Source organism: Xiphophorus hellerii, chromosome 15, assembly GCF_003331165.1.
Source record: "Xiphophorus hellerii strain 12219 chromosome 15, Xiphophorus_hellerii-4.1, whole genome shotgun sequence".
In the NCBI taxonomy this organism is placed as follows: domain Eukaryota; kingdom Metazoa; phylum Chordata; class Actinopteri; order Cyprinodontiformes; family Poeciliidae; genus Xiphophorus; species Xiphophorus hellerii.
Window position 1 is genome coordinate 18,175,304 of NC_045686.1, and position 11,126 is coordinate 18,186,429.

At 42.7% G+C, this 11,126-nt stretch overlaps 2 protein-coding genes across 4 annotated transcripts; one reads left to right on the forward strand and one right to left on the reverse strand.

Moving 5' to 3' along the window:
* The first annotated feature begins 27 nt into the window (after nucleotides 1-27).
* On the forward strand, nucleotides 28-4,492 carry napbb (N-ethylmaleimide-sensitive factor attachment protein, beta b). 2 transcript variants are annotated; one of them, XM_032585493.1, is made up of 11 exons: nucleotides 28-245; nucleotides 1,470-1,549; nucleotides 1,714-1,830; nucleotides 2,560-2,606; nucleotides 2,994-3,071; nucleotides 3,169-3,224; nucleotides 3,381-3,465; nucleotides 3,539-3,643; nucleotides 3,723-3,791; nucleotides 3,908-3,958; nucleotides 4,239-4,492. In XM_032585493.1, exons 1-11 carry the CDS (start codon nucleotides 145-147, stop codon nucleotides 4,338-4,340), a joined length of 891 nt encoding a protein of 296 aa, XP_032441384.1. In that variant the 5' UTR covers nucleotides 28-144; the 3' UTR covers nucleotides 4,341-4,492. The 2 variants fall into 2 exon arrangements, with proteins under 2 accessions (XP_032441384.1, XP_032441385.1); XM_032585494.1 differs by lacking the exon at nucleotides 2,560-2,606 and having other exon boundaries at nucleotides 45-245.
* Nucleotides 4,493-5,361: 869 nt separating this feature from the next.
* Nucleotides 5,362-10,849, reverse strand: gzf1 (GDNF-inducible zinc finger protein 1). 2 transcript variants are annotated; one of them, XM_032585491.1, is made up of 8 exons: nucleotides 10,421-10,849; nucleotides 8,057-9,045; nucleotides 7,783-7,966; nucleotides 7,534-7,700; nucleotides 7,201-7,295; nucleotides 6,926-7,093; nucleotides 6,688-6,845; nucleotides 5,362-6,593 (listed from the first exon to the last, which is right to left on the reverse strand). In XM_032585491.1, exons 2-8 carry the CDS (start codon nucleotides 9,028-9,030, stop codon nucleotides 5,892-5,894), a joined length of 2,448 nt encoding a protein of 815 aa, XP_032441382.1. In that variant the 5' UTR covers nucleotides 9,031-9,045; nucleotides 10,421-10,849; the 3' UTR covers nucleotides 5,362-5,891. The 2 variants fall into 2 exon arrangements, with proteins under 2 accessions (XP_032441382.1, XP_032441383.1); XM_032585492.1 differs by lacking the exon at nucleotides 10,421-10,849 and adding an exon at nucleotides 9,748-10,390.
* Between the last annotated feature and the right edge of the window lie 277 nt (nucleotides 10,850-11,126).

The following is an 11,126-nucleotide window of genomic DNA, read 5'->3' on the forward strand; positions in this document are numbered from 1 at the left end:
CATGATGCCACGCTTCCTAAAGCCACAAACTGGGTTACGCCTACGCTAAATCGACTGTAATCCTTACTGTACACAACTGAATCCTCTGCGGGTATTTTCAATTGTTCCTGCGGCTACAAGTTTTCCTCTAAATAGGCTAAAGAAATGGACAACTCGGGCAAAGAAAAGGAAGCCATTCAGCTAATGGCGGACGCTGACAAAAAAGTCAAGTCCTCCGGCTCCTTTTTGGGAGGGATGTTTGGAGGGTAAGACAGCACTGCACCAAAGAACAGCTAGCAAGTGTCAGCAGCAAACTTGGCACGAAGCCCAAATCTACCTTTCAGAGTCTATAAGGCCAAATTATAATATTAATAATGAAATATTGTACTAATTTGTTCAACTAAGAAGGTGACATATGACTTTAGTTGTGAAAAGCCCCGTAAATCAGCTTGCTAAGTTAGCTGTTATCAATGTAAACAAAGCAGTAAAGCAAGACTTTCTATTGCATTATGCGCAGCAGACTCATCATATAGCCTCAGAGGGTTATAGTGTGCTATAATTTAGCTGGAATATTCTCTATTATGTAAATAAGTCGTTTAAAAAAAACCTAATGAATGAGTTACGTTCACATTTAAGTAGCTTCTCTCTACATTAGCTGATATTTTAAAATAAAACGCCTTTAAATGCAAACCATTATCCTAAATCTATATATAAAATAATCATTCTTGCACAGTTTAAGACCCAGATGATCCCCGGATGTGTACTTCTAAAGCAACTGATTAAACAAAAGGTGTGTTAATCCCTAGAGGTGCTATAAAGACATCACCCTGCACAAGAGCAGGTTCTCTTCCAGAGAAAATAATTTAAGGCTTCCAAAGAGTTTTTCGAAACAAACAAAGGAACAAACGAAAAACCACCTGCCTTCAAATATCACCACTCAAATTTTAAAGCAGGTTTAGGCTATGTAGGTATTTAAGAATGGCGAACGAGCAAAACTACAAAGACATGACCGCCCATGTACACTGAAAGGTCAGATGAGAATAACATTAATCAGAGAAGCAGACCATAGGAACTATGGAGGGACTACAAAAATCCACTGATCAGAGGGGAGAGTCTGTTGCAACAACCATTAGCCTTGCAGTTCACAAATCTGGCCTAGAAGAGAGCTACAAGAAATCCTGTATAAAGTTTGCCACAAGCCATGCAAGACATTCAGAAAACATGCAAAAATTATGTAAAATTCCATCCTTGAAGAAACCTTGTTGGAACAGATTGGAAAATTGCTTTTCAATTATGTTATCCATTCAACATATCCAAGCTTGTGCTGTTTAGCTAAATACATGCAATTTGGGCACACTTCTTTTTTGTCTCCAGACGTACAATGTCCTGCGATTGTCTCAGGGGGCAGGTTGGAAATTATGGCAAATTTACTCCTCCTTGCATATAAACAGTAACAATATTTGCTTTCCTCTTCCTTTTCATTTCCCTAGAGGACCTCACAAAGTGGAGGAGGCGTGCGAGATGTACTGCAGAGCTGCCAACATGTTCAAGATGTCCAAGAACTGGAGCGGTAAATGGATTTCCAACATAACAATTTTGAGCATTCTTTAGAAGGGTGTGGCATAAACGTGACATTTGTCTGGTCAAGATTCAAGAAACTGCATGCCAAAGTCAGAGAGTAAGCTAGATATTATAGTGTATCAGTTTGAATGCCAATTCTTGCTATTTTTTCAGCTGCTGGAGATGCCTTCTGCAAAGCTGCCCGTCTGCATATGCAGCTGCAGAACAAACATGACTGCGCCACCAGTTTCATTGATGCAGGAAATGCTTACAAGAAGTCTGACCCTAATGGTAAGATGTGAATACGTCCACATGTGATGTGAGCATGGAGGAAACCTTGCCGACATTCTTTTTATTTTATTTTTTAAATCTACTCTGACTCTGTATCCCTGTGATGAACTCTTACACTCTTTGCATCATATCAGAGTATTAAAAAAAGACTTTTTCTAGCTACAATAGCTGTTAGTCTTTATTATCCTGATGCTCTCATGTTAATATGTCCAGATTTTGAACCCAAAATTGTCAAGAGTCGATCTCAAACCCACGCTCTCAGTACTGAATAACGCATCAAAGCCGTTTCCTAAAAATGAAACAAGTAATAAAACAACTTTAACTTTCTGCACAAAACATCTGACTGAACAGCAGTAGAATTGTAATCCGGATATGCGCGCATTGATTTTCTTTGCATGTGTAATTCGATAATTCCGATTCCGTCAGTCTGAATTGGTGGAGTCAAGACGTTTAAGAACTGCTCTAGTTGCTGTTTTCAGCTTATTGAGCATCAGAGGTCCTTAAAAGTCTACTTTGATCATTCAGCTGATAAAGGCCAACATTAACGTCATGCTTTAATTCTCCTACATATCTCAAAAGCAAAAAAAGTAACTTTTAATATATCTGAAAATATCCGATTTTCAAATATTCACCCCATTTCATTCATATGTAACAGTTTTTCATATTTCACCCAGAAGAGCTGTAATGTACTGTCTAACACTTCCCTCCTCTTTCCTTTATGCTGCTAAGAGGCAATCAAGTGTTTAAATGCTGCCATCGATATATACACAGACATGGTAAGATTCACTTAGAACGTGACCATCGGTGTTTCTGCTTCGTCTCCGTGTGTTTGACGTTTCGGTTTCTGGATGTCGCCTGTAATTTCCTTTGTGTAGACGGCGCTGTGTGTGGCGTCACCTCGACGTTCACAGATGCTGACACAAAAGATTTTTTTTTCATTCAGTCTGGCTATCGTCTCTGCCAAAAATCTGGATCTGATTGCTCTGAGCTTTTTATTTCGCAATGTTAAGAACGCAGAAAAAGTTTGTAACTGCAAAGTCACAAGCTACTGCTGCCCGATGATGCCCTGGATTAAGCGTGGAACTCGTCCATTGATTGGTGTGGCGTCGCCCGATAGATCTGGTCTGTAATGGTTTTCGCTCTTCCTCCTCATTCTCCTCCAGGGAAGATTTACCATCGCTGCCAAACATCACATCAGTATCGCAGAAGTCTTTGAGTCTGAGCTGGTGGATATCGAAAAGGTAATGCAGTCAGCGGTAGTGATGTGGGAAAAAAATTCCGGCAGCCATTTTAATACATCTGCTGTAAATTCTTTTTATTTTTTGATTTTCTTTACAGGCTATTGCTCATTATGAGCAAGCAGCAGACTACTACAAAGGAGAGGAGTCAAACAGGTACTGTTTCTTATTGTGGACCTTTTTATTTAAACTGAATTCTTTCATTGGGGTCAAACACAGTCTAAACAGTCAATGTGAAACAGTTGATTTTTCAAACTTAGACTGTGCTACTTTATGTAATCGATCGCGTATCGGTGATGCCTCTCTCCGTAGTTCTGCAAACAAGTGTCTGCTGAAAGTGGGAGCTTACTGCGCTCAGCTGGAACAATACCAGAAGGCCATAGAGATCTACGAGCAGGTGTGTACTTCACATTCCTCCCTTTGTTTCCCCTCGATTCTGCTGAGGTTTGTCTGATCTGAACGCTATCAAGGTCGGAGCCAACACGATGGACAACCCGCTGCTGAAATACAGCGCCAAAGAGTATTTCTTCAAAGCCTCCCTGTGTCATTTCATTGTTGACGAGCTCAACGCCAAGGTAAGTCCACGCCTCTGAGGTTCACTGTTGGTTTGGGGACTGTGTTGCCGAGGCTGCTATGTGCATTCTGCCCGAACAGATTGCTGTCGAAAAATATGAGGAGATGTTCCCTGCTTTCTCAGACTCCAGAGAATGCAAGTTGTTGAAGGTAACTCTTGAGTTAAACCTCTGAAGGATTCAAATTCAAAACTACTTTCCTGATCCCAAAGGGAATTATCTGGTCAACTTCTGATAGTAACTTCCTTCTTGTGTTCGGCTGAACAGAAACTTCTTGAGGCTCACGAGGAACAGAACAGTGAGGCCTTTACAGAAGCGGTGAGTCTGCGCATTCCCTATTTTAACCAGTTTTTTAAATTGACATGTTGTCACGTTACAATCACAATTTCGCAATTTCAGCTCTGCGCATTTACATTTGTATTTGTAAGGCAATTAGATTTTATTTCCTCATTGATATATTTCTATTTCAGAGTTGTTGCTACTTTTTGTGGATTTGTCACGCAAAATCCCAATGAAACACTCACTTCTTTAATTCGAAAGGGAATGATTTTTGAAGGCACTGTGGGTTATTGTGTGCCTCATCTTAACCTGTTTGCAGGTGAAGGAGTTTGACTCAATCTCCCGTCTAGACCAGTGGCACACCACCCTCCTATTGCGCATCAAAAAGACCATCCAGGGTGATGAAGGGGATCTGAAATGAAAAAAAAAAAAAACTCAGGGTAGGGTTGCAGCATGGAGGGGATGGTTCCATCACGCATGCTTTCACACACACACACACACACACTGCAGAGCACTCTTTCAGACTCCCCTCGCTGTTGCCGTACTGATTCGGGAGCGTCCGCTGACATTTTTTTTTAAAACTTTTCCACTGCTCACTGTTGTAAGAAGCACTACATGTTGTTTTTGTTACCAGCTTATCCAAATCCAGTCAGAATGTAAATCCTCTCGCCCTCACCTCTGAACAGAGGATTGCTGCATACCTTTCTCAGCTGAAATCCTCCTGGAGGGGCTTTCAGAGTCCGATGCTAGTACTGACAGGAGGCTCTGCATGTTTTCTACCGTTTCTTTCTTAGTCAGACGAAGCTTTTTGTATTTAAATCCATGTCGGCGTGCAAACCTGTTTGATTTATGCAACGGGCCAGTTTGTGATCATTTTCAGGAATCCTTTGTTACATAGCGCTAGAGGAGACGATCAAACCCACGCTCTCAGTACTGAATAATGCATCAAAGCCGTTTCCATGCTTTCTCCCCCCACCACAACGGAGCGACTTCTCTTGAAACTTGGCAACGATATGCGCAAGTTTTGACTGTTATACATTTGTGTCTGAACAAATGGAATTATGATTTTATTACGTTTTCTTAAAACTCTAGGATGTATTTGCTGTGACGAGACTTTGCTTGCACCTGTAAGATATATAGTTTGAATGTAAAAAGCATTCCTTACGTTTTAATAAAGAGCACCGGCACGAGGCCCCTTCCTCCTTAAGTCACTTGAATGTGTATTTTGATGTAGTGCACCTTCCGAACATCCGGTTGCTTAGCATGTCATTGTGTTGTGTACATTCACTAGTGTTAGCAAAACCAAAGTTTTTACAAATGAAATAGAAAAAGAATCAGAAACTCTGTATTTACCTTCTTCCATGTGGAACAACAATAGGCTGTGGATATGAAATGTATGCCTGTCAAAATTAAGAATAATAAAGATAAGTTCAATACTGTGGTGTTTGTGAGCTTACATGTCAGTCACCTGTTTATTTTGCTTTAAAATCCAGACATACAGTTTGGTCCCTCGCGATACACATTCTTCATCGCCTTTGAATGTTGGGGCCAAATTGTTGCGCAAGCTCTCACAATTAAATTATACATGAAATGTAAGCAATTTTAAATATGTATCGTCATAATTCACTAAAATACTTACCTACCAAGAAAAATTTGTTTAAGTACATAGGTAAGATATGACAATAAGGAGAGGAAATGGTAATGTATATGTACAAATCAGGTAAAAGCTTGCACAAGGGGCAAATAAACCAGGACCAAAAAAACAAAGCGTCACCTGCTACCTGACCACTATTACAGTCTGATAAGTAGTAAGAATAAATTGTAATAATGCACAGCTGTTATCAGTACAATATTGATTTTAAATGACACCAAAAGCTTTACATAAGCCTTTAAGTCATATTGCTGCAAAATCCTTAATCGCAGCACAAAGAAAGTTTCTTCTACACAGAGCTTTGATCTTTGGTGGTTTCTGCTAATCTGCTGTCTTGTTCTGTCCATCGTCCAGGAGTTGTTCCTGTTCTTTTCCACGAATCCCCTCCCCAACGATCACAGTCTCTATATCCGGGAGCAACTTGTCGCTCTCGGAGGTTGGCTTGTTTTCCAAAGGTGGGGCTAAAACCGTCTGTGCGGCAGCTGCTTCCAGCAGAGACGTCGCAGAGACGGTGGAGATGTCTGACGCCAACAAGGTCTCAGAAACGGGGACGGAGAGCGTGGGAAGAGACAGAGAGCCGGACGGAGCTTCAGAGGACAACGTCTGAGCTACGGATACCGGGATGGAAAAAGGCACGGTGATGGCCGAACCGTCTAACGTGATGGCGTTTGTGCTCCCGGTGGCCACGATGGGCTGGATCTGCGTCCCCGGCGGGACCTCAGTGTGGATGACGGCGATGGTGCCGCCGCCGCCGTGGCTGACCAGAGTGATGGCTCCGTGCCTGGCCCAGTCAGCTGGGAGAGTCACCGGCTCAGTCGGAACCACCACGGTTTCTGTGCTGCTTTTGTCTTCATCGTCAATGGCGTGAACGGTGGCAACTGCGGAGGAAGAGCTTCTGTTGGCCGTGCTCCTTTTCTCCTCCGATCCTCCCTTTTCTTTTGTAGGAGACTTAGGCTTCTTCTCCTCCACATTTCCCTCCAGCACAACCAGGTAGGTCTTCCACGGCGCATCCGAGCCATGGATCTGTTTCAGCAACCCGAACAAAAGAATCAATGCTCCCCCCTTAAACACCGATGCTTCTTTTTTTTTGCCGTTTGGTCAGAGAAGCCATACTCACCATAGTGTGCCTGCGCAGGGTGGACTTGTCAGTAAAGGTGCGTTTGCAGAGCCCACACATGTAGGGCTTCTCTCCCGTATGAATCCGCTGGTGCCTCTGCAGCGCGTTGAGCTGAGTGAAGTGTTTATCACAGGACTTGCAGCTGTACGGACGCTCACCTGAGCAGCAAAATTTTGAAAATGAAGCGGGGTGATCAAAAACAATTCCTTGTACTCCAAATGTGTCTGAGGAACTATACCCGTGTGAATTTTTAAATGCTGGTTGAGAGAGTTCCTCTGGGCGAAGCCTCTGCCACAGTGCTCACACTTGTACGGCTTGGAGCCCGTGTGGATGTTAGAGTGATGCCTCAGGTACTCCTTGGATGCAAAGCTTTTACCACAGGACTCACACATGAAAGGTTTTTCCCCTAAAGCAACAGAGGATTTGGTTAATCAGCCGTCTTTGTTCAAAGTCAACCTCAAATCTGGAAAAATGTTTGTTAAATGCTTTTATTTAATTTTTTTTTTTTTTTACCTGTGTGTGATCTCTTGTGATAGGCCAACATGTGCCTTTGAGAGAACCGGGCGTCACACAAATCACATGCATAGGGCTTCTCTCCTGTATGAGTCCTACACACACATGAACACACTTACTGAACACTAGTCTGTTGCACTTATTCATGATTCCAACCTACACTGGGCTTGCAAAATGTGATCTGATCCACTTCATCAAAACCCTTCAAGGAGACTTTAGGAAATGGGCACAAATACCTCCAAGTAACTTTAAAGTACAACGCAAAGATAAACAGAAGTCACATTTTAAGGCTGGAATCCTACATATGAGCTGGAAAGAGGTCAAAACTGCTACCTGTGATGCATCTTGAGGGCAGAGTTCTGGGTAAACTTGGCCCCGCAGACGGTGCACTCGTAGGGCTTCAAGCCCGTGTGCGTCCTCTCGTGAAGCAACAAGGCCGCTCTGGAGCTGAGGGACTTCCCACATTCGGAGCACACATGCCTCATGTTCCTTTCGTGTACCTGAGACACAGCAGGAAATGTTGAGCTTATTATGCAGACAGAAAAAAAAAGAGGGGGAACGCAAGGTTTTGTCACTCCTCACCTGTCGTTTATGGCGGACGACGTCCTTCTTCCGTTTGAAGGTCTTGCTGCAGGAATCGCAGGCGAAGAGCCTCTCGTTGCTGTGGACGTGCTTCTCGTGGATCTTCAGATTGCTGCTGTTGGCGAAGGTCTGCATGCAAGTCTCACAGCGGTGGATGACGTGTGCTTTCACTCCATGGTATGTGCTAGGGGAAGGAACAGTTCAGCTCATAGCTCAAAGTTCCAAAGGGAACTTTGGTGAAGGTTAATAGGACACAAGACCGCAATCAAGTTACCTGATGTGCTTCAAGTAGCTTTTCTCATAATGGAAAGTCCGCTGGCACTTGTTACAGCTGAACTGGGCCTTGGATATCCTTTTAACTTCCTCCCCAGACTGTCCTTCCTCATCTTCGTCATCCTCCTCCTCTTCATCCACATACAACGAGTCTTGAGGATCGTTACTCTGTGCATCTTCCTCAAAGTCCAAGTCATGCGCCTCATCTGAGGCTTTGTCCTCGATATTCTCCTGTTCCTCATTTAAGTCTTCTTCATTCTCTGGTTCAGAATCTTCTCCGGTTCTGTCCTCAGATTCATTCGTTTGGTTTTTATCTTTAGGATCCTCTTTCAAAGAGTAACGCAAGCACCTCTGGAGAACCTTACGGCCCGCCAGCTTCAGTTTCAACTTTTTTACTTGCTTGGTCGTTTTCCTTTGAAAGGTTTTTGCCTTCTGTTTCTTTTTACAGTCTTGTTTCTCGGGGCTCTGCGACGAAAGCTGCCGCTTAAGAGGTTGCTTCTTTGCATCGACCTTTTCAGCGCTGGGTAATTCTCCTCCTCCGTCTTTGATTTTGGAGTCACAGGATTTCCTTTTGGGCCTTTCCAGAACTCCAGCGCTCAAGGCGTCGCTGCAAACCACCGACAGGCCCTCGCAATCCAGCAATCGGGCCACTTCCTGAACGTCGCCGATCTTATTCCTGGCGACCTCTATCTTACCTGTGTAGACGAACTCCAGATACTTTGTGAAGTCACTCGAGTGCATGTTTGAGAGCTGTAACTTGGCTTGGTTTGCGTCCTGAGAGAGGAGAATCTTCTGAAAATACCCGCTGGACGCAGCCAGAATCAGCTGGTGGGCTTGAAACTCCTCTACCTCTTCCTGGTAGTTCACTTGGACCGTTACGTCACACAGTTGCCCCTGCATCCTCATTTGATGCAGGGAAGCCAGAAGGTTTTCATGGTGAGACTTTGAGGTGAGCTGGATCACCTTGATCCCCATTTATCACTTCTGGCACTGGGGAAAACACAAATATGGGACATGTTGTTACTCTAAAGATGTCCTATAAGATCTACAGTATGTTTTTTGTTTTGAAATGCGTGTCCCCCCAAGTGTCTGATACCAATAGTAGTCCCCAGTTTGGGGGAATCTACGCTGAATTTTCTTTTCTTCAGATAGAATGTAAAAAATACCAAAGACAAACTTACAAATAATTCAAAAGGGGAGTTTGGAGAATCATAATCAGAAGGTTTTAGTGAATGATGTTAAAGTATTAAATTACTTCAGAGGGAGATTTTGTTTTGTTCTAATTTAAATGTTGAAGAGCACTCTTGAAACGTTTCTTATTTTATTTCCATAAATCAGAGTTTCAGGTCATGTTTTAACAAGAAATAACTTCTGTATTTACACTTCTTGAAGTCTTTCTTGTGACAGTGGCTTCTTTTTTTTTTTCATTTGATAAACCACATAATACTGATCCAAAGCACTCCACAAGCATGAAAGAAGCAAGAGCATCAAGAAGACAAAAGGACACAGCAAACAGAGCAGGGATTAAACCATGGAGAGGTTTAACAATAGTTTGGAAGTAATTTTCCAAAATTACCATCAAAATGGCTAAACATGGTGGTGGCATCATCATGCTAAGGGGATGCTCTGCTTTAGCAAGGACAGGAAAGCTGGCTAGATGGGAAGATGAGTGGAGGTAAATAAAATACTTACACTTTGTGGCTGTAAAACTGCAAAATGTGAAAAAATATCAGGGGTATGAACACTTTGTGAGGTACTGAATCTTTCCTTATCCGTTTCTGGTATTTGCTGAATCTTTTTTTATATATATGTTTTTACAAACACTTCTCAACTTGATTATATTTTATTAATCCTCAACTTTTCCAGTTTTTTTTTTTTTTTTTTACATTATTACACACGCCCATTGCATATCGTCCTGTAGAAGACAGAAAACGAGTAAAACAAGCACATTAGAAAATCATACTTCCTCGAAGGATGACACATTTTTAGTGATGCTTTCGACACTTTTACGTGCACAACAGGAATCCGGCTAAACAACAGTCGTATCTTAAAGTGCAAAAGGTTGCCAAATATTTCCGTAAAGTTGCCTTCTTCATGGCATTTTGTGTCTCTCGCTGCGAGGTGCATCGTCACAGGAGCAAAACACTCATAATCCATCACTCTGAGTTGACACCATTGACAGCAGCTCCAGGTAAATGCTAGCACTAGCATCGCAGACAATAGCTAAATCAGATCCAAAAGCAACACTCGGCTCCAAATGAAGGTACGTGTAGGCCGTTGCGCCAACCGACTCCACGGTACACTGCTCACACGGTGACCGTGTGGCATCCAGCAAAACCATGCAACGCGAGTTAAGTTTTCTTACCGTAAGCTCGGTAAAATGGCAGCCCCTTCACTTCCACAGCGGAAGGCACTTCCTGCTGAAGTCCCTCACAAAGACCGCTCCAGGCTTTTCACAGCAGTGACATCCGGTGGCATAGTCGCTGGTTTTGGATGAGTCCTTTGTTTTAACCGACCGCAAAAGCTTCCTTCGCTTGATTTTAAAATATAATATGTCGACTACGACGATGGCGTCACGTTAACCGGAATAAAACGAGCGCGTGTAATAACGAGCTGTAGTTGTTTGGCGATACAATAATCTTTGGCCTTGTGTCGAATTAATTGTGCAGAAATTTGGCCTTTCTTTTATGTGATTGCGTTTTGTTTCAGTACTAGTCGTTATTCAGCGTGTTTGGACGGCGATTAGGAGAGAAACGCCGACTATTGCGGCAGCTGTTTTAAGAACAATTTATGAGTAAAGTGATATTACCGTAACGTTCAACACAAACAACAGGAAAATTGAGGCGTTTTTCACGTACTGCTCCCCAGTGTCCACACGATGGCGGCATTGCGCAGAGAGGCTGTCTCATGCCTTAATGACCAGCGAAGACGAGTGAGAACCATTCATGGGAATTATTATAGAGCAGCGATTTATTTTTGCGTTCAAACTCTACTTTTCAAAAGCTATAAAACTTGAATAAAATCAAGTTATTTATCATTATGCTTTTATGTTTCTCAGCAAGTTACATGTT

Bases quoted from the DNA above. Each gene is read 5' to 3' on its own strand.
- napbb (XM_032585493.1), top strand. From the start codon at position 145: ATGGACAACTCGGGCAAAGAAAAGGAAGCCATTCAGCTAATGGCGGAC. The intron at 3,644-3,722 runs GTAAGTCCACGC...CTGCCCGAACAG, and splicing joins TTGACGAGCTCAACGCCAAG to ATTGCTGTCGAAAAATATGA. The intron at 3,959-4,238 runs GTGAGTCTGCGC...ACCTGTTTGCAG, and splicing joins GTGAGGCCTTTACAGAAGCG to GTGAAGGAGTTTGACTCAAT.
- gzf1 (XM_032585491.1), bottom strand. From the start codon at position 9,030: ATGGGGATCAAGGTGATCCAGCTCACCTCAAAGTCTCACCATGAAAAC. The intron at 7,701-7,782 runs GTGAGGAGTGAC...GCTGTGTCTCAG, and splicing joins TCGTCCGCCATAAACGACAG to GTACACGAAAGGAACATGAG. The intron at 7,296-7,533 runs GTAGCAGTTTTG...ATGTGTGTGTAG, and splicing joins GCCCTCAAGATGCATCACAG to GACTCATACAGGAGAGAAGC.